A 24,678-nucleotide genomic window follows, 5' to 3' on the forward strand; every position below is an offset into this window, starting at 1 on the left:
TCTGCTCTGGCAGTCGCTCCGTCAAGTGGCAGCCACTTCCTGGTCAAGCGCCGTCAGCTTCCGTGTCACAGCCCATGAACATTATTGTCATGCGTGGTCGAATGTGCCAGTAAATGAATAAAGGACCTAATGATTGCGTGCACCTCGAGGCTTCTTAGCACTGGTAGAGATATTTGTATAAAAGCTTGATTTTAAACATATGCACTCAGTGCTTTAAGTGGGAAAAAAAAACTGGGGGTGCTCTAAAAGGGGCGTGGTTAATGTCTTGAAGGGGCGTGGCCTATCCGAGTAGGGGCGTGGTCTAAATCAAAATAACTAGCACTGTGTGCTTAAGAAAATCATGAGTACCGGCACTTCTCCGTGTTCTCCCATTGAGTACCGGGACAACTGGTGCATAAGTGACTGTCACTCTTTGTGCTCTGCAAATAGGCAAAGGATCAGATGTGCATGTTTTCTGAACACTTTTACATGAGTCACTGATGGTCACTGTGAGCAGCTCGCATTGCACTCAACTCCTACTACAGAGCTCTCAATAGTGGCCTGCCATAAAGACCCAACTACAACATGAATTCACACCCAGACATATGGAGGCAACTCAGTTCACTGTGCTCTATACAAGAGCTGCATGACAAAAACTACAGAAACACAGACCGCATCAGCAAAAACAAACACTTACGAAAAGAGAGATGAACTAATATATGTGAAATGTAATCAGAGACTGCAATATTGATATGGATTACCTTTTGGTTTTTACAGTTATTGTTGAATAAGCAAGGCGTGTGGTTGCCTGTAAATGTAAGGACACGAATATGGGGTCCGGTAGGGAACGGCTTCAAGTCAGTTTTTTTATTACTAATGGGTATGGTATGAGACCGAGAGGACCCGTCCAACTTAAAGGCCTGAGTCCAAGTACTTCCACTCGTTATGGAGGAATGGAAGGCAATGTCCGTCTGAGGGTGCACAGACAGTGATAGAGATGTTGCATTGTATTGATCGGAGTTAGGTGCTCCTGGGCGTTTTTTCTTAGCCAACTGTGCAGACTTCAGGCTTGGAGTGACTGGTCTGTCAGTCTGATGCATGAGTGGGCCGCACAGAGCTCCTACGTGCATCATTTGGAAGGTAAGGTCGTGTTTGCAGAGGGATATGCCTTTTCTTGTCTACCGCAAGCCCCAGAAATACAGAATGCTAGTATTCGGTGCTGCCACTCTAAGGGCAGAGGCGCCCAGTGTCGTCGGATCGTCTGGAAACAAACAATGTGTGATGCAACTAGGGCGATTACGGGTCAGAGGCGCAACTAGAGCCAAATTTCGGGGGGGGGCTGAGCAAAAGTTTCGGGGGGGGGAGGGGCTGAACTTTAAGCAATAGGCAGAGTGGAGCTGCAGGGGCTCTTAGAAGGGGTGAAACAACAGCAAGGCCTCATTAACATGCAAATGGTCTTTTAAAGACCTGTGAAGTGCTCGGGTGCGGCTGCTTTTTTGCCCGGGAAGGTGTCTCATCCCGGGCTGCCACACACGACGGGGGGGGGGGGGGGGGCTGAAGCCCTGTGAGTCCAATGGGTGTTGCGCACCTGTTACGGGTTGCATATTAACTTCGGTCTCTGGCGGCACACGATGTAAGGTCTTATGCGCTTACAGAGTCCGAGCACCGGCAGTTTTTTCTTGGGCCCTCAAAACGGGTCCGAAAAAAATAAATAAAGAACGGACTACCTTTAGTAGCCACGAAAATAGAGCCCGATAGAGACCCGTTTCGAGGGCCCCAAAAAAAAACTGCCGGTGCTCAGACCCGGACAGACCCGGCCCACTTAAAGCCCTGTATGCACTTAAGATGGTTGTATGCAAGATGTGGCATCCTTCTTTAATAAACTTCTTTTCAAAACTTATGCAATTGAGAAAGTGGAACAGGAGTTTCCCTTTCATGCAGCATTACACACACTGAAAGAAACTGACAAGTGAATTCCTTTAACTAATTAAACATTATATGGCAGTCAGGTGAAGGAGGTGTAAAATCAGGAAATATGTCAAAAGTTAAATTTGGTTGTGGCAAAAAAGAGTAAACTGGAGACCCTGTTCATTTCTTCCTCCAAGTTCTGTGCTTGTGAATCTTCAACTAGTATGAGAGTTTATCAGGGCTCATATTGACCAAGAGTAAATAACGATGACATATTTCGCATATTTTCAAAGTGCAAGTGTTTATGTTGGTACATCAAAGCTTTGCAGTCCTGTTTAAATAACGTTTTTCCTCCTCTTAGGACCTCATTGCTGCTAAGGACTGGTTCATGCACAGGCGTGACCAAACCAAGGCTGGCAGTATGTGGATGCTGCTGATTTCCCTTTTGAAGAGTCTTCTCTTGTACGCCAATCCTAATGATAATTCACTGCCCAAGGAGAAAGAGGCGGGCTTTCAACAGAGAGGGGATCTCATGATTGGAGCTGTGGTGCCTGTGAACTCTTACTGGCCAGGAGCCAGAACTGATTTCTCTGAGGTCGTCCAGCCTGTCTCCTGCAGAGAGTGAGTAGCGCTTTCTCTAAACAGGGTTGCTGACTTTCTTCTCTGCTTAGGTATAACGTTTGCATGTTCACAATGTGCTAATGTGTGACAGTGTCGTGTCTCGTGTCTGACACTTTGAATGGCAATGTTTCGCAAACGTAGTTGTTGACCCAGGCAGAAAATTGAATTCATTTATCAGTGGCAGGAATGTCCCCATATTTTCCCACTGTACTGTCGTAGAGGACCTGCCTAACCCATAGCACCATTTCTCCCTGCAATACAAAGAGACTTGATTGTGGCCTCTCGCACCATCAGGACTGTGTCAGCAATATGTCAGGCTACCTACCTAGTAAGTGCCACTCCCAAAGTCCCCTTAGTTCTTGTGTTGCTATGGTGTCGCTGACAACCTTATCACACACATAGTAGAATATATTTAGAAACCTAAAATAAATGAAAATAAGCAGTGCTGCAACATAGTCCTGCTCTGAGAGCCACCGATATGAAAAACCAAAACATGCCTAAATCAACACATTGAAGGGGAAGGTTAATTTTCCCTTAATGTACCAATGAAATCCTTCACTTGACCTTTATAAAGAAAACTTACATGGTCAGTCGTAAGTAACCCTGGGCGTAGTGTGCGTAGCGGGGCTACATGGAGTGCTACGGAGTTGGAAACAAACTTTCTCAGAAATGCGCATGGGTGGGCGTGCGCGCATGCACAGTTTTTTGAAGCAGTACCCGTATGCGGAGGAAGAGGAGGAGGGCAGCCCGGGGACGCCGTGGTAAAGAGGTAAGTGGTTTTAACTTTCTTTAAATTACTGTTAACCTGTATCTTAATAGGGGTGGAGGTGGGTGGCGGACCAACTCCGCTCCACTGCGGAGTGTGTGGAGATTTGCCTACTCCGCGTTCTCTGCGGAACGCGGAGTAACAAATCTCCGCACAGTCGGTGGGCAGAGTGGAGTTCTTCACCCACGGTTAGTCGTAAGCTGTTTTTGTCATTGCAGTCTGGTGTTGTAGCCCTCCATCTAAGATGACAAATGCAGAACTACAAGTACCAGAATGCAAAACATAAATCCAAAACTTGCTTCTGGCATGAGGCAGCTTAAGCACTTCCAGAAAAGGAAGATTTCGAAGAGACTCTGAAATAAGGGCCCAATCGGTGAGAGCCGTGGCAGAGATCATCACAATACAACACACCCAAACTGCTACCACACACAGTGTACATGAGACTCACTACAGAAGCAGACACTCGCAATCCAGTGCTAGGGAGGAGGCAGATGAGATGCTCTGAAGGGAACACCTAGTTTCCAATTGGTATTATGAATTAGGTTCACATAGCAAATGGGCAGTGGCAATTTAATGAGCCACATAAAGCACAGCTGCCAGGTTGTTAAGTGACTTTCGGTGATACACGTGATTCCTTTTGAGTATGCTGTAATGCTGACAATATCATTCAGTTATGCGTTAACCCTTTAAATAACAAAAACCGCTCAGGCCCTGGGGATGGGATCCCCAGTGCCGAAAAAATACTTAGAGAAGGGGGGGCCACGCAGCCCCCCGTTTAAAAATGCAAAAAAAAAGAGAAGCCGGGGCTCCCGGACGCCACACCCCCTCCCTGCATCACTCTGAAAACACGCCTCTTGGTGCATTCTGGGTTGGGTTGGGGGATGAAGCCCCCTTGCCTCCTGAGGGTTCCTGGGGGCCAACTAGCCCACCAGGTACCTCCAGTAAGCCCCGCACAGTGGGACTGCTATGAGGTGGTCTGAGGCCAGGCCCCTTTTTACACCACTATGCAAATGTGCCTCTTGGGGCACTGGTGGTGGGGCGATAAGGTCCTTTTGTGTCCTGAGGACGTCAGGACTAAAGTGGACTTCATACCCCGAGCAGCAGTGCGCCAGGAGGTGCATTTGCAGAGTGGTGTAAAAAGGGGGTGTGCCCTCAGACCACTCTCAGCAATCCACATATGTAGATGTGTGAGGCTTCCAAGAGATAACAGGAGGGGAAGTTCCCCCAGGGACCCTGAGGAGGTAAGGGGACTTCATCCCCCAGCCAAGAGCACACCAGGAGGCGTGTTTGCAGAGTGGTGGAGAAAGGGGGACTGGCCTGTGTCCAGCTCTTAGCAATCCCACTATCTGGGGCTTACTGGAGATATTAGGTGGGCTAGTTGGCCCTTAAGGACCCTCAGGAGGCAAGGGGACTTTAATCCCCTTCCAAGAGTGCACCAGGGAGCACACGTCCAGACTGGTGGGCAAAGGGGGCGTGGCCTGCTATGAGAACTTACTATTGCTGCTCCATGGGACTTACTGGAGGTAATAGTGGGATTGCTATAGGGATTGCTAAGAGGTCTTCCGAGGCCACGCCCACTTTCTCCACCACTCTGCAAACGCCCCTCCTGGCCCACTACATGTTGGGGGATGAAGTCCACTTTACTCCTGAGGGACTTTGGGGGCCAAAAAGCCCTCCTGGTACCGCCTGTAAGTCTTACGCAGCAGAATTCCTGAGTGATAGTTGGAGGTCCAGCCCCCTTTCTCCCCACTCTGCAAATGCGACTAGTTAAAGAAGCATTTGCAATGTAATAGGTCTCGCATTTGCGAGAGTTAAAGGTAACGGCTAGGGCGGTCGGCCTCAAATCTGGGGAACTGGGTTTGTGTCTCAGCAATGACGGTGAACAGCCTGTGATTCTGGGCAAATCACTTAATCTGCCCGTGCCTAACAAAAATTAATGTGTCCTAATGTAATGCAACTGGTGCTATGTAAAGCGCTCAGATACCCAATTCGGGTCAAGTTCACGCTATATAAAACTATATAAAATAAAATAAAAATTGCTGTTGTAAATGTACAAGTGTTTTACTAATGTTTTTTGGAGTGGAGTGGATGTATGTTGTGTGTAGTGTAATTATGTTATGTGGCATGTTGTGCAGTGAAATTATGTGGATAGAAAGTATGAGGTATTTAGTCTATAGGATTATGTAGCGTGGGATTATGTATTATTGAGTGTAATTATGTGGTATGGCAGTCTGTGTTGTGGAGTGGAACCTCAGGTTTAGTCTTCCTCGTTTCCATGGAAGCTAAACTACAAACTCAATGAGACAAAAAAAGAAGGAACCACTGAGGAGTACTTCTGGACCTAGTCAGAGGTATGAACAGGGCAACTGGAATTATGCAACTGTTTGGCTGCACCAACCTTCGCACTGTTATACATTTTCCGCATTTGCCACATAAACCATCATCTGCTGCATAATCTGCAGACTTGAACAAAAAAAACTTGTTTCTAGCTCAGACAACTCAAACATTACAAAAAATTCAGCGACAAGTGTAATAGTGTGGTGGAAGGCCCTTTGCAGACCTAGAATGGTCACCTCTTACTTTTTACTAAATGTGGGTGTTAAATTGGTACTAATAGTGTGCAAACAACTCTTGCTTGTTTGTGCGCCTCTCTTGCCTCTCTCTGTTTTTCTCTTGCCTCTTTCTGCACATCTCTTCAGCTTTCTGAACCTCCCTTCTTTCTGCACCTCTCTTGCCTCTTTCTGTACATATGTCGCTTCTTCATGAATGTCTCTTGCCTCTTTCTGCACCTCTGTTGCTTATTTCTGCTCTTTTCTTGCCTCTTTCTGCACCCCTCTTGCCCCTTTCTGCACCTCTGTTGTTTCTTTCTGTACTTCTCTTACTTCTTTCTGCACCTCTCTTGCAAATTTATGTACCCCTGGTGCCTTTTTGTGCACCTCTCTTCCCTCTTTCTGTTCTTCTCTTGCCTCTTTCTGCACCCCTCTTGCCTCTTTGTGCATCTCTGTTGCTTCCTTCTGTACTTCTCTTGCCTTGTTCTGCACCCCTCTTGCCTCTTTCTGTACCTCTGTTGGTTCTTTCTGCACTGCTCTTGCTTCTGTCTGCTACTGTCTTGCACATGTCTGCATCCCTCATGCATCTTTCTGCACCGCTGTTGGTTATTTCTGCACCTCTCTTGCCTCTGTCTGTACCCCTGTTCCCTCTTTCCGCACCTCTTTTGCCTATTTCTGCAACTCTCTTGCCTCTTTCTGCACATTTCTTGCCTCTTTCTGCATCTCTGTTGCTTCCTTCTCTACTTCTCTTGCCTCATTCTGCACGCCTCTTGCCTCTTTCTGCACCTCTGTTGCTTCTTTCTGCACTTCTCTTGCTTCTTTCTGTACCTCTGTTACTTCTTTCTGTTTCTCTTGTGCCTCTTTCTGCACCCCTTGTGCCTTTTTGTGCATTTCTCTTGCCTCTTTCTGCTCCTCTCTTGGCTATTTCTGTACCCCTCTTGCCTCTTTCAGCACCTCTTTTGCTTTCTTCTGCCTCTTTTTGAACCTTTCTTGCCTCTTTTTGCACCTCTGTTGCCTGTTTCTGTGACTCTCTTGCCTGTTTTTGCACTTTTCTTGACCCTTTCTGCACCTCTGTTGCTTCCTTCTGCACTTCTCCTGCCTCTTTTTACATCCCTGTTGCCTCTTTCTGCACCTATGTTGCTTCTTTCACCACTTTTATTGCTTCTTTCTACACCTCTATTGCTTCTTTCTGCACCCTTCTTGCCTCTGTCTGCACTCTTCTCCCCTCTTTCTGCAACTATCTTGCCTCTATCTGCACCCTGTTCCCTTTTTTGCACCTCTCTTGCCTGTTTCTGCATCTCTCTGGCCTCTTTCGGCACTTTTCTTGCCTCTTTCTGCACCTCTGTTGAATCTTTCTGCATTGTTCTTTCTTCTATTTGACCCCCTCTTACCTCTTTCTGCACCTCTCTTGCTTCTTTCTGTACCCTTCTTGCCTCTTTCTGCACCCATCTTCCCTCTGTCTGCACTTGTCTTGCCTCTTTGTGAACCCCTGTTTCCTTTTTTTGCAACTCTCTTGTCTATTTTTACAACTCCATTGCCTCTTTCTGCTGTTCTCTTGTCTCCTTCTGCACCTCTGTTGCTTCTTTCTGCACTTCTCTTGCCTCTTTCAGCACCCCCCCTACCTGTTACTGTACCTCTTTTGGTTCCTTCTGCACTGCTCTTGCTTATTTATGCACCTCTTTTGCCAGTTTCTGTAACTCTCTCGCCTCTTGCTGTACTTCTCTTCTTTCTGCACCTCTCTTGCTTCTTTCTACTCTTCTATTACCTCTTTCTGCATCCTTTGGGCCTCTTTTTGTACCTCTCTTGCCTCTTTCTGCTCATCTCTTGCCTCTTTCTGCACCCCTCTTGCATCTTTCTGCACATCTTTTGATTTTTTCTGCACTTCTCTTGCCTCTATCTATACCCCTCTTGCCTCTTTTTGCACCTCTGTCGATTCTTTCTGTACTGCTCTTGCTTCTGTCTGCTACTCTCTTGTACATTTCTGCACCCCTCTTGCCTCTTTTTGCACCTCTTTTGGTTCTTTCTGTGCCTCTCTTGCCACTGTCTGCACCCCTCTTCCCTCTTTCTGCACCTCTTTTGCCTGTTTCTGCACATTTCTTGCCTCTTTCTGTACCTCTGTTGCTTCCTTCTGCACTTCACTTGCATCTTTCTGTACCCCCTTGCCAATTTTGGCACCTCTGTTGCTTCTTTCTGTAGTTCTCTTGCTTCTTTCTACACCTCTCTTGCTTCATTCTGCATCCCTCTTGTCTCTTTCTGTACCCTTCTACCTGTACTTCTGTTGCCTCTGTCTACACCCCTGTTCCCTCTTTCTGCATCTCTTTTGCCTGTTTCTGCAACTCTCTTGCTTCTTTCTGAACTTCTCGTTCCTCTTTCTGTACTCAAATGGGAAGTGCAAGCTGTCAAGTTTAAAGGCCTGCATGCTCTCGTGACTAAGGCATATGTCTACTTGTATATGTATTCTTACATGTGGTATGCATCTAAAGATTGTAGGTTAAAAGCGGGTAACTTCTCCTATAGGTGGTCAAATCTCAGTTCTGTTCTGTCATTTGGTTGCAGATGCAGACATGACTTATGTATATATGTGTTGTAGAGCCCCTCAAATATACTATTGAACACCCATGTACCCTGTATTGTGAGCAGAAAGAAATGCCTACACCTTTTAGTACACACATTTACAGTGTATGCTCTTTGAAACACAGGCATTCAAGTATTTGTATGTTTATTTTCTTTAACATGTCACTAGGTACAAGCATAGACACGCATGCAGACCTTCACAAGCTTGGTCAGACCTTACAGCAGTGATATGCTTAGGATTGCTGTTTTACATTTGGTAGGCCTAACATCCTTTAGAAGTCGATTAATAGTTAACCTTCAAGAGAAAATTGAGGTTTAAGACATCTTGGGAGCAGGATTAGGGATTAGGCTACTTTGTATGAGTCTGTTCTAAGGTACAGTCAAAGTAGGCCTCTTTCTGCACCTCTGTTGGTTCTTTCTGCACATCTCTTGCTTCTTTATCTACCTTTCTTCCTCTTTCTGTTTCTCTGGTGCATCTTTCTGCATCACTCTTGCTTTTTCCTGCACCTTTCTTCCTCTTTCTGTACCTCTTTTGCCTCTTTCTGCACTTCTCTTCCCTCTTCCTTCGCCTTTCTTCCTCTTTCTGCACATGTCCTACCTATGCAGGCATAGTTAGAAATTAGCTTTAAAAAAACCTTAGAAATTCACAGAAAAAAACCCTAGGTTTTATGGACGTTATAGTTAGTAATTAGCATTTAAAAAACCTTTGAAATTCACTGAATAAACCACAGGGTTCAAGGACGTTATAGTTAGACTGACATTTCACTCATACAAAACCAGAGAAATGTATCCGTTATAGTTATTTCAGCTGACTATAACTCACGCCCCTGCAATGCACTGCTGATGACGTTACATATTACATCACTCATGACATGGTCAGTGACATCACTGATGACATCTCAAATGATATCACTGATGACATCATCCACTGACTGTCAGTGTTTCTAAAAAGTTTAAGCATGTGATATATATATGATAATTCAGTCAGTGTGTGACTGACTGTATACGTGAGTTATTATATGTGTCTGGGTGAATATATGGGTAAGTGACTAATCGTGTGAATGTCTGTATCAGTCTGTCAGTTGGTGTGTAAGTGGCTCCATGGGTTGTTGAATAGGTGTATGAATGTCTATATGGGTTATTGATTGGGTGTCTGTTTACCTGTATGGGTGCCAGGAGTGTCTGTGTGGGTGGGTGGGATTAGTGTGTGACTTCTGGTATGGATGAATGAGTGGGTCATTTAGTAGGTGTATGGGTTCATGAATGCATCTGTGAAGGGCTGTATTGGTGAGTGAGTGTGCATATGGCTGTGTTTGTGTATGAATGGATGTTTCATTGGTATGTATGTGAGTACCTACATATGTGAAAGGCAGTATATGTGAGTGTTGGAGTATATACGTGACTATGTGAGAGCGAGTGATTGTGGATGTATGAATGAGTGTGTGCTTGTGTCAGTGATTGTATAAGAGAGTAAATATGTGTTAGTATCTGTATGAATAAGTTAAATGGTGTGTGTTTAACCTTATAGGTGAGTAAATGGGAGTGTGATTGATTCTTTGCAGACTGACTAGGTGTGTGAGTAACTCTATGGATGAGTGGTGGTGTGTGAGTGTCTGTTTAGGTGTATAAGTGCATATGATTGTGCTGTATTGATGAGTGACTGCATGGATGAGTGACTGTATGGGTGAATGAGTGGATGTGTGTGTAGACCTAGGAATCAGTGAGTGGGTATGTAGTAACTGGTTTTTGTGTGTCTATGGTTTCGAAAATGGTAGTCTGTATTTTAGAGTGGGTGTATCAAAGGTTATATTAGGGTGTGAGGAGGTGCACAAACTTGACCCGAAGATGTTAGAGCTTTTTCCGTGAGCATGAATTACATTATACAAGGACAGATTAATTTTTTAGGGACAGGAAGATTAAGTGATTTGCCCAGAATCACAGAATGTTGAGCCAATGCCGAGACTCAAACCTCGTTCCCCTGTTCCACAAGTCAGCTACTCAGGCTGTAATGTCACATCCTCTCAGGAATAACAACAATAAATTATTATTGTTTTGGTAAGTTCGATGGTTTCATGTACTGTACAATACTTCATATATGTGCCTTCTTCATGTTGTTGGTTTTCTGTAATTATGAAAGTGCAATCTAGCTGTAGCTAGGAGGTTGATCCATGGAAAGAACACCATATAGGTATAGATTCTTATAAACACCACTGTCACCCATGTAAATTAAGTCAGTATTAGGTATTTTGTGATGTAGGTTTCTGTATGGAGGAGCCTATCATTGTAGCCTGTGTCTCTTGGTGCTTTTTTCTGTCTTATTCAACTACCCAACCCCAGTATGAGGTACTCTGTGTCATGAGTGTTGTAAAGTATGGGCTTCATGTGGTGTGGAGCCTCATGCATGTGTTTGTATTTTTGCCATTGTTGGAGCTATCATCTAGCAGAAAAACATCTATTGGTTAAGTCATTCTTCACAGGAACCCTATATATGGCGTTTGGTCCTTTGATGCCCAAAAACCAGTGTAAATGTGATCTGTGGAATGTGTACTCCAACGTTTTGCATTCCTGTGCATTACCTCGGTTTTTCTTTGTGGGAGTTTCATGATGCTGTTTGATGTTAAGATTAAGAGAGTTTTTTCTGATGATCCTGTACTTCACTGTAGTTCAAGCCTCGTTTTACGGCCTCCAAGTTTGTAGTTGTGACATCTTCTCACTCATTGCTTATCTGTGTTGAGAGCCATGTGAGGAAAGCCAGTCTTGCAACCTTCCCCAGCATTTTTTGTTAGTGCTTTCAGTGAATCTAGTGCACTGTCATTGGGGGTCATCATACATAGAACAACCCATGGATGGTTGAAATCTTTCAATCGTCCCCATACCACATATATATTCAATGGTTGCTGCTATGGATTAGTTTGAGGAGACTCCCACATAGCTCATGTGTATATGACTCCATGCCTGGATGCAGAGTGTCACTGAAAGTATAAACTCAAAGTGAGAACTCTGATACTGAGCTTGCTACCCACAATGCACCTTTGACACCAAACATCAACAGTCACTTGGAATAAGTGTGATTCTATCCCTTTCATTCAGTCAGACAAGGATGGTGTATTCTTTACTATATGAGGAAGGAAAAGGAAATTCCCAAAAAGGGAGTATACAGTGTCAAGGCTGTGCCTGCCTCTGGTTTTGAGCTTCACTTGTGAATTACAATTAGACATTGGTGTGATCTCCTTAGGTCTGTATCAGGCTTGTTAAGGGTTGTTTTGTTCAGTAGCTGGGGGCTAGGTGCAAGCCACATTTACCCACAATGCACCCTAGTTGAAATAAATATCTTTCCTAAACCAGTAGAACTGTAGTTGTCTACTATAAGACCTGCCAGCCTTAGGGTGGTGTTACCCTAAACATTTGGACTGTTTCCCTCCATATTTTCTGAAATTCATTATGTTGGCCTTAGTAATCTGTGTACTTTACCACTGACAACCAGTGCTAAAGTGATTGTGCTCACTCTCCTAAACACGGTCACTGTGATTTACACCTGATTGGCATATTGACTTGTAAGACCTTTGGAGAGTGGTATACTCTATATCCATAGCCTGTAAATTAAATGCTTCTAGTGGGACTGCAGCATGTATTGTACCACCCACATATGTACCGCCATTAAACATGTCCGCCTGCCATTGCAGCCTGAATGGCATTTTTAACTGCAAACTGGACATGGCAAAACCCTTGCCAAGCCTTAAACTCCCCTTTCATTGACACGTAAGCTCGGTCCTAGGTAGCCCACATGACAGGTTGCATTGTAATTATAAAGTTGGGGATGTACTTTTAAGTTAGACATGCCATGGTAGTGAAAATCTCCCAAATTCATGTTTCACAACTGGGAGACCTACCTGATCCATGAGATTTTTAAAATTTCAACATTCATTAGTCGTTCTTGAAGGTTATGCATGACGGTAATATCTTGTGATCAATTTATATCGATTTGGAAGTCATACGATGTGAATAAGGTAACCCATAAGATAACATGGGGTTGCCTTATCCCATGTAATAAGTTCTAACTGTAGACTGGGGACACATAGGCATTTAATGTTTGATATCTATGAAAATAAAATCCTCTTTAATGGTAAAGTCAGATTTTAAATTGCAATTTTGAAAATACCACTTTAAGAAAGGTGGAAAATTCCTGTCCTTAGCCATTTGGTGCGTGTACCTCTCCTAGGTCACATGACTGAGTGTAGTTGGCAGTTAGACATTGTGAATTGCTCCCAGAAAGTCACACAATAGAAAGATTAGGTGTGTCTGAATGTGTCATCTGCTGGCAGGATGGGGGAATCTAGACAGAGCCCAACTGAAAAGGCTGTGCTCTGCCTTCACACAAAGGGCTTGTCACCCTGCATCGTATCTGCAGCCAGCTTTGAGCCAGAGCAGGGGAGTCAGGAAATTCCAGGTGCTTCAAAGAGAAAACTTTAAAAACGTCTCCTACTTCAAAGAAGGGACCAGGTACTTTTATACCCACCCAAAATCACTGACCCTTACAGGGCCACTGCCATCAAAGTTCAAATTTGGCATGCAGCACTCAAGTAATTGGGTTGGGTGCAAAATGTCCCAAACTACTCCACATTAGGATTCTGATAGACTGGGTGACAGACCAGGATTCAATAAATGGATCCTAATTGGTATTTCTAAGGTGGCGGATCTTTGTTCCAAAGACAGAGTAGTCGCAGTCAATGAACTACCGACTGACTATGAATTGGCGACTGTGGAGACCTCCCATTAAGTGCAAGTTTGTCATACACTCCAGGCGACCATCCCTCAGGGAGAGGTGCTTCCAGAGTCTTCGCCATTGGAAGACAGATTGCTAGAAAGGCATAGGATATCATATCTCCCTTACCAATAAAAAATTAATAACTCCCCAGACATGCTCTTCCCTTTATGCCACCAGTGAGAAGTAGACCTATGCGATCCGGCAGGTGAAGACTGGCCAGAGGCTATGGCCTCTCCCAGGGAAGTAGCGATCAAAGCAAGGTATCAATTGGTGCAGCTAAAAGTACTCCATAGATCCAATTTGTCCTGCACCACTATGGTAAAGATAGGCAGAGCACACGATTTTAATTGTAGATGATGCAGGTGGGCAGGGATCCTTATTCCATGTCATTTGTCTGTGATAACTTGTATGAGCCAAGTATGTGGGAGCACTTTCACACCTTCTGCAAAGTGGTGTCTTCGTGACCTCTGGGATGCCACAGATATGAATCGCATGGAACAAACCTATGTGACCCTAGGCATAATAATCGCCAAACAAAATATAGCCGGTCAATGAGTGGCAGAAACTGCCCCCGCGCCTCAGTGATTGGAATAGAGATATGGTGTGTTGCATGACTGCAGAGAGGGTGGTGTATGAAAGTAGAGATTTCCCTATAAAAAGTGAAAATATTTGATGCGAATGGAATGTTTATATAGGTAGTCTTTGTGCCACCCCCTTGGGACTGTCCTCCAGGTTTGGAAATATTGTTAATAGGATGTCCAGCCTCCACCAGACTAGGATTGCATTGTAGTACCATCAAAGGACCAGTTCACAGTTTAAGAGTACTATTTACATCTGTTGTATCTAAACGTGCCTATTGTGGTATACAACCCTGTTTTGCTTTCCTAAGTGCCTAATAAAAAGAAGTTAAAAAAAAAAAAAAGAAAGGACCAGGTATGAAAATTGGGCTCTCAGATCCACTCATCAGTTTATTTTCTGGACATGTGGTAGGACTCTCAGAGCACTGCCTGCTGCTGTGGCCTGCTGTGTACTCCACAAGACTACTTTGCTGTACCAGCAGGGATGGCTTTCCTACATGAAGCCTGCTTTAAACCCTCAGAGGCCGGCTGAGATATTTTGTCTCTAGTTGGCAGAGTTATGCACCATGTCCAAGTAGAGTCCATAATCCTAGCCATGATAAGTCAGATACACAATTTAAATTGACCTGTGCTCACCCTTTGGTAGCTTGGCACAGAGGAGGCAGGCTTAACTTTAGGGGTAGTGTGTAACGTACTTGCTCAACACACAGTAACATAATATACACCACAAAAAGACTCCACTGAGGTTTAGAAAAATAGAGAATGATTTTATGAATAAAACAAGATCAAATGACAAAATTCCCAAAGTAGCTCCAAGTTATGAATTTTTAATGAATAAACCATAAATAGTGCTTAGAAGTCAATGGCGCTAAAAGGTTATTTGAGGTCATGCTAGACCAGTGTTAAACAAAAGTTCAGGCTGATCGGAATGGAGGGCATGTTGGCTATAGGACCCATCTAAAATCCGCTGAAAAAGTACCTTGGATGGAGCAAGAGTTGAAGACTCCCACCAGAATATACTATATGCATACAAGATAGAATTGGTCTAAGGGACAGGGGCTAGCAATAATATACAGGGAAACACTGAAATGTTCCATATTTACAATTACAGAAGTAAAAGAGGCAGAAAGCCTTGGTTTCTGTCTCCAACCAGATAGCTCAATGTCCTCGCTGGGGCCTTGATCTATAGACCACCAGGGTCCAGTCTCAAGTTACTAGATACCCTGGGCGAAAGCGTGAGATCCCTAGTGGTCAAATATTCCAACTTCACTGTTTTGGGAGGCTTTAACATACACTTAGAATCAGCTGACACCCCTAGTATGAATAATTTTGTAGAAATTATAAATACCCTGGGACTGAAACAACATATAGAGGGGCCCACACACTGTGCAGGACACACCCTGGATGGACTATGCACCAATTCCACCAGTCTCGAAGTAGACCCCCCGGTTACCATACCTTGGTCGGATCACAAGTTTATTCCTATTAAGATTGGAGGCTTTATCACACAACCTGTAAAAACCCGCGGGCAATCTGACCTCACACATAGACGAAAGTGGAATTAAATGCTAACCAATCCTAATCTGCATGCCACGGCAGAATTAGTTAAACCAACTCTAACAGGTGACCCCTCAACAGATACCCACATTTTTAATTATTGCATGTCCTCAATAGCTAACAGCTTGGCGCCTCTCGCCCCTCCCAGAAAAATGCAAAAAATTGGAACGCATATGGAGGAAAAACTACAAACTAGAAGAGATCTTTTCCCCTTTAAACCAGCTCTCAAAAAATATCATCAGCAAATCAGCAAATCAGAGTAGAAAAGAAGATTCACTACTTCAATCTCATTAATAAGTCAGCGTCCAATCAGAAAACCTTCTTCAACATTGTCAAATCTTCCATTGAACCAAAAATGCTAGAACATTAAATTCCTCAGTCACAAGAATTATGTGATCAGATTGCCGAGTTTTTCGACAAGCAAATCGTAGACTTGAAAAAAGACTTAACAGAAAATTTCTCCTCACCTATAGAAGCAGCTATCTTAGAAAACAGAATAGAGCTTAACTGCTTCAAGGAGATTAGCCTTGAACAGTCCTGGCAATCTGTTCTCTCCTGCAAATCAGACTCCCCTCTTGATCCCCGCCCTGTTCTGATTCTGTTGGATTTATAGGCCGCATTCGATACTATTTCCCATGACATTTTGGGAGACAAACTTGTGGATAGTTGCATCACTCATAAGGCGCTGGCCTGGCTAACATCTTTTCTGGAAAACAGGCGACAAATAGTAACTTAAGGCGGCTACAAATCATCAGAAAAACATTTGCCATTGGGATAACCACAGTGCTCGGCCCTGAGTCTAACCCTTTGTATGCAGAAAACACCCAGCTAATCCTCACCCCTGACAAAAACTCCACAGCAGCTGTAGAAAACTTCCATCACTGTCTAATCGCAGTCATGAATTGGATGAAATCAAGCCACCTCAAATGTAATAGTAAAAAAAAATGGAAATCACGCTGCTTGGTAAATCCAACCTCTTAATGCCCAAACAGTGGTGGCTGACGAATACAGCTCCACCTCCTTACACAGTTAACACTGTGAGGAATTTAGGGATTAGATTTGATTCTGCACTTTCTCATTCCACCAGCCAGCCCTTGCTGTGACGGGCACGAGCTTCCACTTGATAAGAACCCTCAAAAAATTTCTTGATCTACTCCCAGTCACTGCCAGGAAAACAGTTGCAGTTGCACAAATCCTGTCACATTTGTATTACTGCAACAGCCTTTTCACAGGAGCAAAAAAGACAGGTCTGAAAAGACTACAGACAGTCCATAACGTGGCAGCCCAGAGGTATTAAAACTACCAGCACTTAAAACAATCCATTGGCTGCCCATACATAAAAGGATTCTCTTTAAAATCCTAGTAATTATCTTGAAACCCATCAGGGCAACGGGACCCAAATACCTGGGGCCTCTTTTATGAAAAGTGACGCATCGCTGCGAGAAAACAGCGATGCATCCCTTTTCATTGTGCCCTCCTTGCGACACCAATGATGCGTCATATTTACAGTATGAGGCATCAAGTCACAAGGAGTTACAGATACGTCAGCATTTCTGACATATCTGTAGGGGCGAAAATGACGCATTGCTGGAGTGTGTCACAAAAGTGACACAGCTCCAGCAATGGGTCATTCAACATGGGCAAGTCCAATGTTAAATGTGCCTGCGTCAGTCTTACGCCTGCCATGAGGCAGGCGTAAGATATTGACGCATTTGTGTCCTAGAAGTGGCGCAGTGAAATCTTATAGATTTCACTACGTCACTTCTACGACCCTTTCTTTCGTCGGAACGCCCCCCTGCATACATTATACCTGGTGTAGGTATAATATAGCGTAGGGGTTTACAAAGTAACGCATCTATCTAGATGCGTCACTTTGTAAATATGGCGCAACAAGGCGCATTTTTTATACTGCTGGTGCATCACAAACAGTGACGCACCGGCGGTGCAAAAGTGACGCAAGGGCTCATGAATAAGCCCCCTAATGTTCAGAATCAGACCATATATCACTCAACGGATCTTGCGATCAACTTCAAAAAAACCTTCTAGCAGCCCCCTTCCGCATGACATCCAGAGGGGGAAAGTCAATGGCAGTCCTAGGAATGAAAGCCTGGAATAGCTCGCCCACTCAGCTGAGATTGGCGTAGTCTGAACCTATATTCAAGAAACTCCTAAGAACCTTGATTTTTGCTGCCCCAGATCACACAGTACTATCTCCCATCTGATTCCTACTTCCTTCTGTGCTCCCTAATCTTCTCACCTCAGACTTCCATGTTTCTGCCAACGCCAAGATGCTCCTCGGAGTGAATGCTGCGCTATATAAATGCTTTTATTCATTCATTCATTCATTCAATGCGTTGGTTCCAATTCACGCACTGAGGTCAATGCATAATCGTTGAGCCTCAAATTTGGGTCCCGCATCGGCGTCAAACTCCTTACGATACAGGCGGCTTTGCAAGGCCATCAAAGGGCACTGAGTTCATTCTGATTGCCACAAAGTCATCGCTGCATCAATTTTAAAGCAAAACTGCTGCAGAACCCTGTTCCAGGGCTGAAGACCTGATTGGCACCTCAGGCAGATTAGGACACACAGATTGCAGATTCCAACAACAGCAGCAGAGTTGTGGGAGGTCTTTGATGGCCTTGGAACATCAGAACAGTGGGCAGGCCAGCAAGCTCTGGGAGTCTCACTGGGTTCAAGGGAGATGGGTCCAGTCTTTGTCCTCAGCACGGCAGAGAGCAGCAGAAAGCAGGGCAGTACAGCAAAGCAGAAAGTAGTTCCTTCAGAGCAGCAGTCAGGTAAAGTGACAATCCTTGTAGCACAGCAGTCTTTACTCCTGGCAGTTTTCTTCATAGGTTCACTTGTGTACAGTCTCAGTAGGGACAGAGCCCCAGTACGTATACCCAAATATGCCTTTGAAGTGGGGGTGACTTCAAAGCAAGCTCTTGAAATACACAGGTATCCTTTCATTTGAGCCCTGTCCACCAGGATATCTGTGGAGGGTACTCAGCCGTTTGTGTGGGACACACAACACTGCATATTCAGTTGTAATTGTCAGCTCCTCCTCCCTTTTCCGGCCCAGTAAGAGCTATCAAAATGTAGATGAATGCTGATGAGTTCTCTGTCACATCCACCATTCCTGTGTTTGTCGCTGTCTCGAGGGAATACACAAAGTGTAGGTGTCACCCATTCCAAATGTGTATTGGAGACAGGCTGCAAGGCACACAGAGAAGTACGAGCTGAGAAATGTCCACTTTCTAAAAGTGGCATTTCTAAAACAGTAATTTTAAATCCAACTTTACCAGTAAAGAGGGTTTAGCATTACCATTCCAAAGATATGAAACATGATGCAGCCCTTCCTTTATAATCAGGAATTACAGCTTAAAAGTGGTATAAGGAATTCCCAATGCTAGCCTCCAAGAGGAGTGGGCCACACTGTAGTGAAAAATGAATTTAGCTGTTTGTCATTACCAGGGCATGTAAAATATATAATTACATGTCCTTTCTTATAGTTACAAAACACCCTGCCACTAGGGCTACCTAAGGCCTACCTTAGGAGTGGCGTATGCATAGTGAAAGGGGAGTTTAAGGCTCTGCAAGCAGTTTTAAATGCCAAGTCGAAGTGAAAGTAAACTGCACACATAGGCCTTGCAATGGCAGACTTGTGACAGGTTTGAAAGGCTAATGTGTGGGTGGCACAACCAGTGCTGTAGGCCCACTAGTAGCATTTAGATCACAGGCCCTCTGTATATCATATACCACTTTACAAGGGACCCTATAAGTAATCAAAATATGCAAATCATGTATACACCAACATCACTATCTTTAGAGGAGCAGCACATACCCTCTAGCACTAGGTAGCAGTGGTAACATGCTCAGAGCCCCTTCAAAATGGTACAGCAAAAAGTGGACGTAAGCAGGCAAAATGTTGGGGGGAGACTACACAAATAATGACAGATCTAACACGTGCCTTGCTGCTTGAGCACTGATTTTTCACATGAAACCAGTACTACCAGAGTAATACCAAGGGCTAATTTGCTGGCCTTCTGTTCAGAGCGACAGGGACATAACTTGCTCCCACCATCTTGAACCCATACCTGGGCCCACCCTGAGTGAGTTGTAGAACCCTATGTGGTGCCTCTTCTGTCCAGGATCATTGGTGGTGGTGCTGAAGTAGCCCAGATAGCCAAAATCCATAACTTAGGACTTAGAAAGTTTTTGGCTAAAAACTGCACTGAGAACCGAGGCAAGACCGAAACCAACCTGCTTTCAAGCTAGCCTTTCTGAAGATGGGTGACATACCCTGACATACCCTGAAATTGGTCCCAGGATGCTTGTTTCTGGTGCAGGGAGGACCTGGCCTGGCAGTTCGGTCTGGACTGTTCCCATGGGGCACAGGGTCAAGACTGATTTGCATATGGCTGGGTCCACGCAGGGGTGGCTTAGTGAGCAAAAGAACAATGGATTTAACTGAGATCTTTTGACTGAGGGAGAATGTTTGCATTGTCAGCATTCCGTCCATCATTTGTTTGCTGTAACACTTTTCGCCCTAAGTAGGATGGGTATGCCCAGATGTGGGTCCCTTGCTCACTGTGCCCCTGGATTCAAGCTAGCCTGGCTGAAGAAGGGTGACATACCCTGAAACGGGTCCCAGGATGCTTGTTTCTGGTCCAGGGAGGAGCTGGCCTGGCAGTTTGGTCTGGACTGTTTCCATGGGGCACAGGGTCAATACTGATTTGCATATGACTGGGTCCAAGCTGGGGTGGCATAGTGGGCAAAAGAACGATGGATTTAACCAGATCTTTTGACTGGGGGAGAATGTTTGCAATGTCAGCATTCCGTCCATCATTTGTTTGCTGTAACACTTTTCTCCCTAAGTGGGATGTGTATGCCCAGACGTGGGTGCCTTCCTCACTTTACCACTGGATTCAAGCTAGCCTGGTTGAAGAAGGGTGACATACCCTGAAACAGGTCCCAGGATGCTTGTTTCCGGTCCAGGGAGGATCTGGCCTGGCAGTTCGGTCTGGACTGTTCCCTTGGGGCACTGGGTCAAGACTGATTTGCATATGGCTGGGGTGGCATAGTGGGCAAAAGAACGATGGATTTAACCAGATCTTTTGACTCTGGGAGAATGTTTGCATTGTCAGCATTCCGTCCATCATTTGTTTGCTGTAACACAATATTCCCTGCAGCAGCAAATCCGGTTCAACTGTCCTTCAGCAAAGGGGTATCTGGCTTCCTGGAACACTTATCTGCCACAGCATCCTGCCTTCTCCTGCTGGAGATTTTTGTTGACTATAGCATCATGGCTTTTCTTGCTGGAGATTTTCAACTTCCAAAAAAGTGACTAAGTCTGAACATAGAAAACAACAGTGGAATGATAAAACCAAGATAATAAATGCAGTAGGTGTAGCTGACTACATCTGGGTGCTAAGCATCATATCAGCATTCACCTTGAACCCAACATTTTCATCTACCCTAACGGACTGCCACACCAGCACTGGCACAGTGAAAGAGGCCTACTCATGGTTACCATTAACACTGAATGGAATACACTCTGTTGTAGTGGTATTTAATTGTAGAAAGATATCGTCCATTCAAATTTCAACATTCGCTTGTCATTCTTGACTGTTTTGCATGATGGTAATATGTTGTGATCATTTGATATACAACTTGGACGTCACAAGATATTGAATTAGGGAACCATATAAATACCAAAGAGCACTGGAAACTTAACAGCACTTGAGACAATGAGGACAGCTCAGGGACTCCACAAGCACCTTAAATTTCCTGGAGACGGAACTGGCCAAGAACTACCCTTTTTGATTGTGACTGTAAAAAGGATTAAAGCACTTCATTGTGAATCTCCCTCCACATGAGCTACAGGGGATTGTCTGCTTATTAAAAATAAAATAAACTCCACTATATGGAAGGCCAAAGCTAAGCACTACACAGCTGGTCAGCCCTAAAGTTCAGATAGACATGTCCTATCTTTTTGTGTGCTGAGTTCTCCGCCCCGACTGCAGTATCTCAGTAGTCATAAACCTACTATTAACTTGTAGTTATGGAATACAAACAAAAACAAGTACATTTACACAAAAGTGAAAGATTATCGTTGTGAATCAGGCCCCAAGTGTCTGTGAGTGCCATTCCACTGTCAGAGTGCCCCTGTCAGAATGTAAATCTTCCTGTCAATGTTTCAAGTGTCTCGTTTTCTGTGCCCCTCAGTTTCAGTATCAAATTCTCGGTCTTCTAGTGTCATCCACTACTTTTTCAAGAGCCACATGAACAAGAGGAATATTAGAAATGGAATTAGAAAGGAGAGGTTGTGGGCAATAGGGAAGAGTTGTGCTTTAGACTGTGCAGAACATGTTTCCTTCCAATTTGAAGGGGTGTTGCGGGCCTGGCCCTTCAGAAAACTAACATGGACAAAAATAGGTCATGTTAAATAGCTCAGAGGATATAGGGGTCATGTGACAACCGGTTAATTTAGTTTGTTAAAGTTCTTATGGAAGGCAGAGGAGGGGGATTCAGAAATACAGAGGTAATTTTCAGAAATATTGCTCTGATACCAGATCATTGGAAATGATTTAACAATAAAAATGAGTCTTTGCCTCTAGATCCAAAGTAAAAGAAACAGCCTTGCAGAGGGGCATATAGCAAGAATGTCCCTCACCCAATAATAGCTGATCTGGACATTCGCTCAGTAAAGATTGAAGCTGCTTGTGGAGAGAAGCAGAGAGAAGGGATTCTGCAAATAACTGGTTTTTAGACCATAAACTTTGCAATACAATTTACTAACCAAAAACACCTGCAACTGGATTCCTTGTTCATTGACATTCCTTTAAGTTAGGAACAAGCATTTGGGGTTACAAATGTAGTGCACTCACTAAATGTCACAGATCATTTTTGATACCATTTCCTAACAAACAGATATGTCTCTCAGAAGCAACAGCTAACTTGATTATCCATCAGTAGTAAAAATACATCAATATGAGCTCAACAATTATCACTGCTAATTAATTGAAAGTCTTTTCTAAGACTCCTATGGGGCTTTATATTTTAATTGACAAAATCCTAGGTTTTTGTGGTTCTAGGGGTTTGGAATTAAATGTAAACAAGACTAAATATATAGTGTTTGGAAAAGGAATGAGCAATATCTCAAACATTCATGTTGGCAGACCTGAGCTAAGAGTTTATAAGTCCAAAATCCTACTTGCAGTGAGTACGTTTATACAGGCAATTTTGCACAAGAGAAGCAAAGTTTTAAAAGCAGTTATTTTAATGTTTTTGCACACCTTTCAAGTGATTTTTCATATTTAATCATTTGATATTTTTTTTCTATTTTGTATATTTTACCTTTTTTTTTTAAAGATGTTAGTATTTAATCGGATATTGCATTCGTAATTTTTGTCAATAGCACGTGATTGGTGGCTGTAATTTGCACTGACCCCATTAGGGGGCAATTTGTACAAATCTACCTCATACTGTCTAGGCTGTGCTAATGTCTTAAAATCTCCTCGGATGCTGCTATCGATGTATTACTCCGTTATTAAACTAGAGATTGTGTTTCGCACAGCCAATACTATATACTAGGACAAAATCATAATATTCATATTGTTTTTAGGGTCGAGATGAAGTATGAATTGAATTGATACTCTAAATTTGCTGTTTTCATGTTCTTTTTTATTTTTTCTGTGATTTTTATTGTGTTTGTATATTTATTTGGTTTATGACAACCGTATGAAGTATTGTTACTACTACCTATTGTAAGTCTTTTTCCTACTGCTGACTGATGTCTCATTCTTGGTTACAGTATGGCTGACGTTGGTTCGCATGGCATTAAGTGCTGCTTCTGAGCATGAGGCACCACTAACAAAGGGCAAAGTGATAGTAATAGGTTCAACTCAGGAGGCCATTCGTGATAGGTCTCAATGGAAAACACGTCTGCACTCATACAAGCCCTCTCTTTTACTTTCTCTCCAGTTTCAGTGTTACAACTTATGGTTGTGTTCAAGCCATGGTATTTGCCATTGATGAAATAAACCGGGAGCAGACTATCCTTCCAAACCTCACCTTGGGTATTCAGATCTCCGACACATGTTCTTCACACAAGAAAGCAATGGAGGGCACCCTGCAGATGTTGACAGGACAAGGGAGACCCACCCTGAACTACAGGTGCAAAAGTCCTTCACCGCTCACTGCCATTATTGGCGAGTCCAGTTCCACCATCTCAATGTCTATCGCCAGACTGTTAGGACTTTACAGATACCCACAGGTAAGACATATGTGAGAGTAATGTGGCAGAATGAAGACACTACCTTTGCTACTTCACAACACTAATTATGTCTATTTACTTAAGACACCTCAAAGTCAGGGCAGGTAGGAATTGTATTCCTGAGTTACTTTAGAAAGACAAACACAGTATTGGTGAATAAGATGTAAGAAACTAAGACTGCTTAGAATGTACTCAAACCTTTTTCTGCCATAACATCTTCAATTAAATATAGGACTGTGATCACATTTATAGAGAGACTACATAAGTTAGGTGTACCCCAATTTAAGACTCAGAAGCAACTGGGGAATTTATATTTAGTCCTAGTACCAAAGTCAAGTTTATCCAGATATAAGATAAATATGCAGCTGAGTATTACTTAGGCATACTACACTAGTCATAAGACCTAAATAGAAAATTCAATGTCCATTCATATGCAAGGCTTTATCAACTTCTCATGACCTCCTAAACTGCCTTGTGAATTGTCATAGTTCAATTTGTTTTCATTACTTGCCTCTACAAGTTTAAATCCATAAAGGAATTGTAACATCACCCACATATTAAGCCTGTTTAGAAACTGCCTTGTATACCAATTCCTCGCTCTTGGTTTTCTTCTACTTTAACACTTTAGCTGTTGCCCTTCAGGACTCATACAATCCATTGTTTTTTATTTGTACATTGTACATTTTGTTTTCTTGTATGTTCAGTTCTGCAAATAAAAACAATTAATTAAATCAATCAAATAAAATAGTTGTGGCTTAATATCTCATTTTCAGATCAGTTATGATTCAACCAGTCCTTTACTGAGCAACAAAGATGAGTTCCCTTCCTTCTTCCGGACAATCCCAAGTGATGACAGCCTGGCCCAGGGATTAGTACAGCTGGTGGTGCACTTTGGTTGGACTTGGGTGGGAATAGTTTCAAATGATGATGACTATGGAAGATTAGGTTCTCAGCGCATCAAGGAGCAGCTACTGGAATATGGAGTTTGCTTCGCCTTTCATGAATCAATACCTATCGAACCTTCAGCCATAAAAACCAGTCTCATTGTGGAGAAAATTGCAAACTCTTCAGCCAATGTTATTCTTGCTTTTTGTTCAGGCTACAT

The 24,678-nt window shown here is 43.5% G+C and overlaps 1 protein-coding gene across 1 annotated transcript in view; it reads left to right on the top strand.

Moving 5' to 3' along the window:
- Positions 1-2,254: 2,254 nt before the first annotated feature.
- The window catches only part of LOC146782674 (extracellular calcium-sensing receptor-like), a 116,646-nt gene continuing 94,222 nt past the window's right edge, over positions 2,255-24,678 (top strand). Inside the window, exons 1-3 of the mRNA XM_085637336.1 lie at positions 2,255-2,508; positions 23,282-23,573; positions 24,347-24,445. Coding sequence (XP_085493462.1) covers positions 2,276-2,508; positions 23,282-23,573; positions 24,347-24,445 — 624 coding nt within the window. The 5' untranslated portion in view covers positions 2,255-2,275. The remainder of the gene's footprint in view (positions 2,509-23,281; positions 23,574-24,346; positions 24,446-24,678) is intronic.

The sequence above is a fragment of the Triturus cristatus genome, chromosome 12 (genome assembly GCF_964204655.1).
Source record: "Triturus cristatus chromosome 12, aTriCri1.1, whole genome shotgun sequence".
Lineage (NCBI taxonomy): Eukaryota > Metazoa > Chordata > Amphibia > Caudata > Salamandridae > Triturus > Triturus cristatus.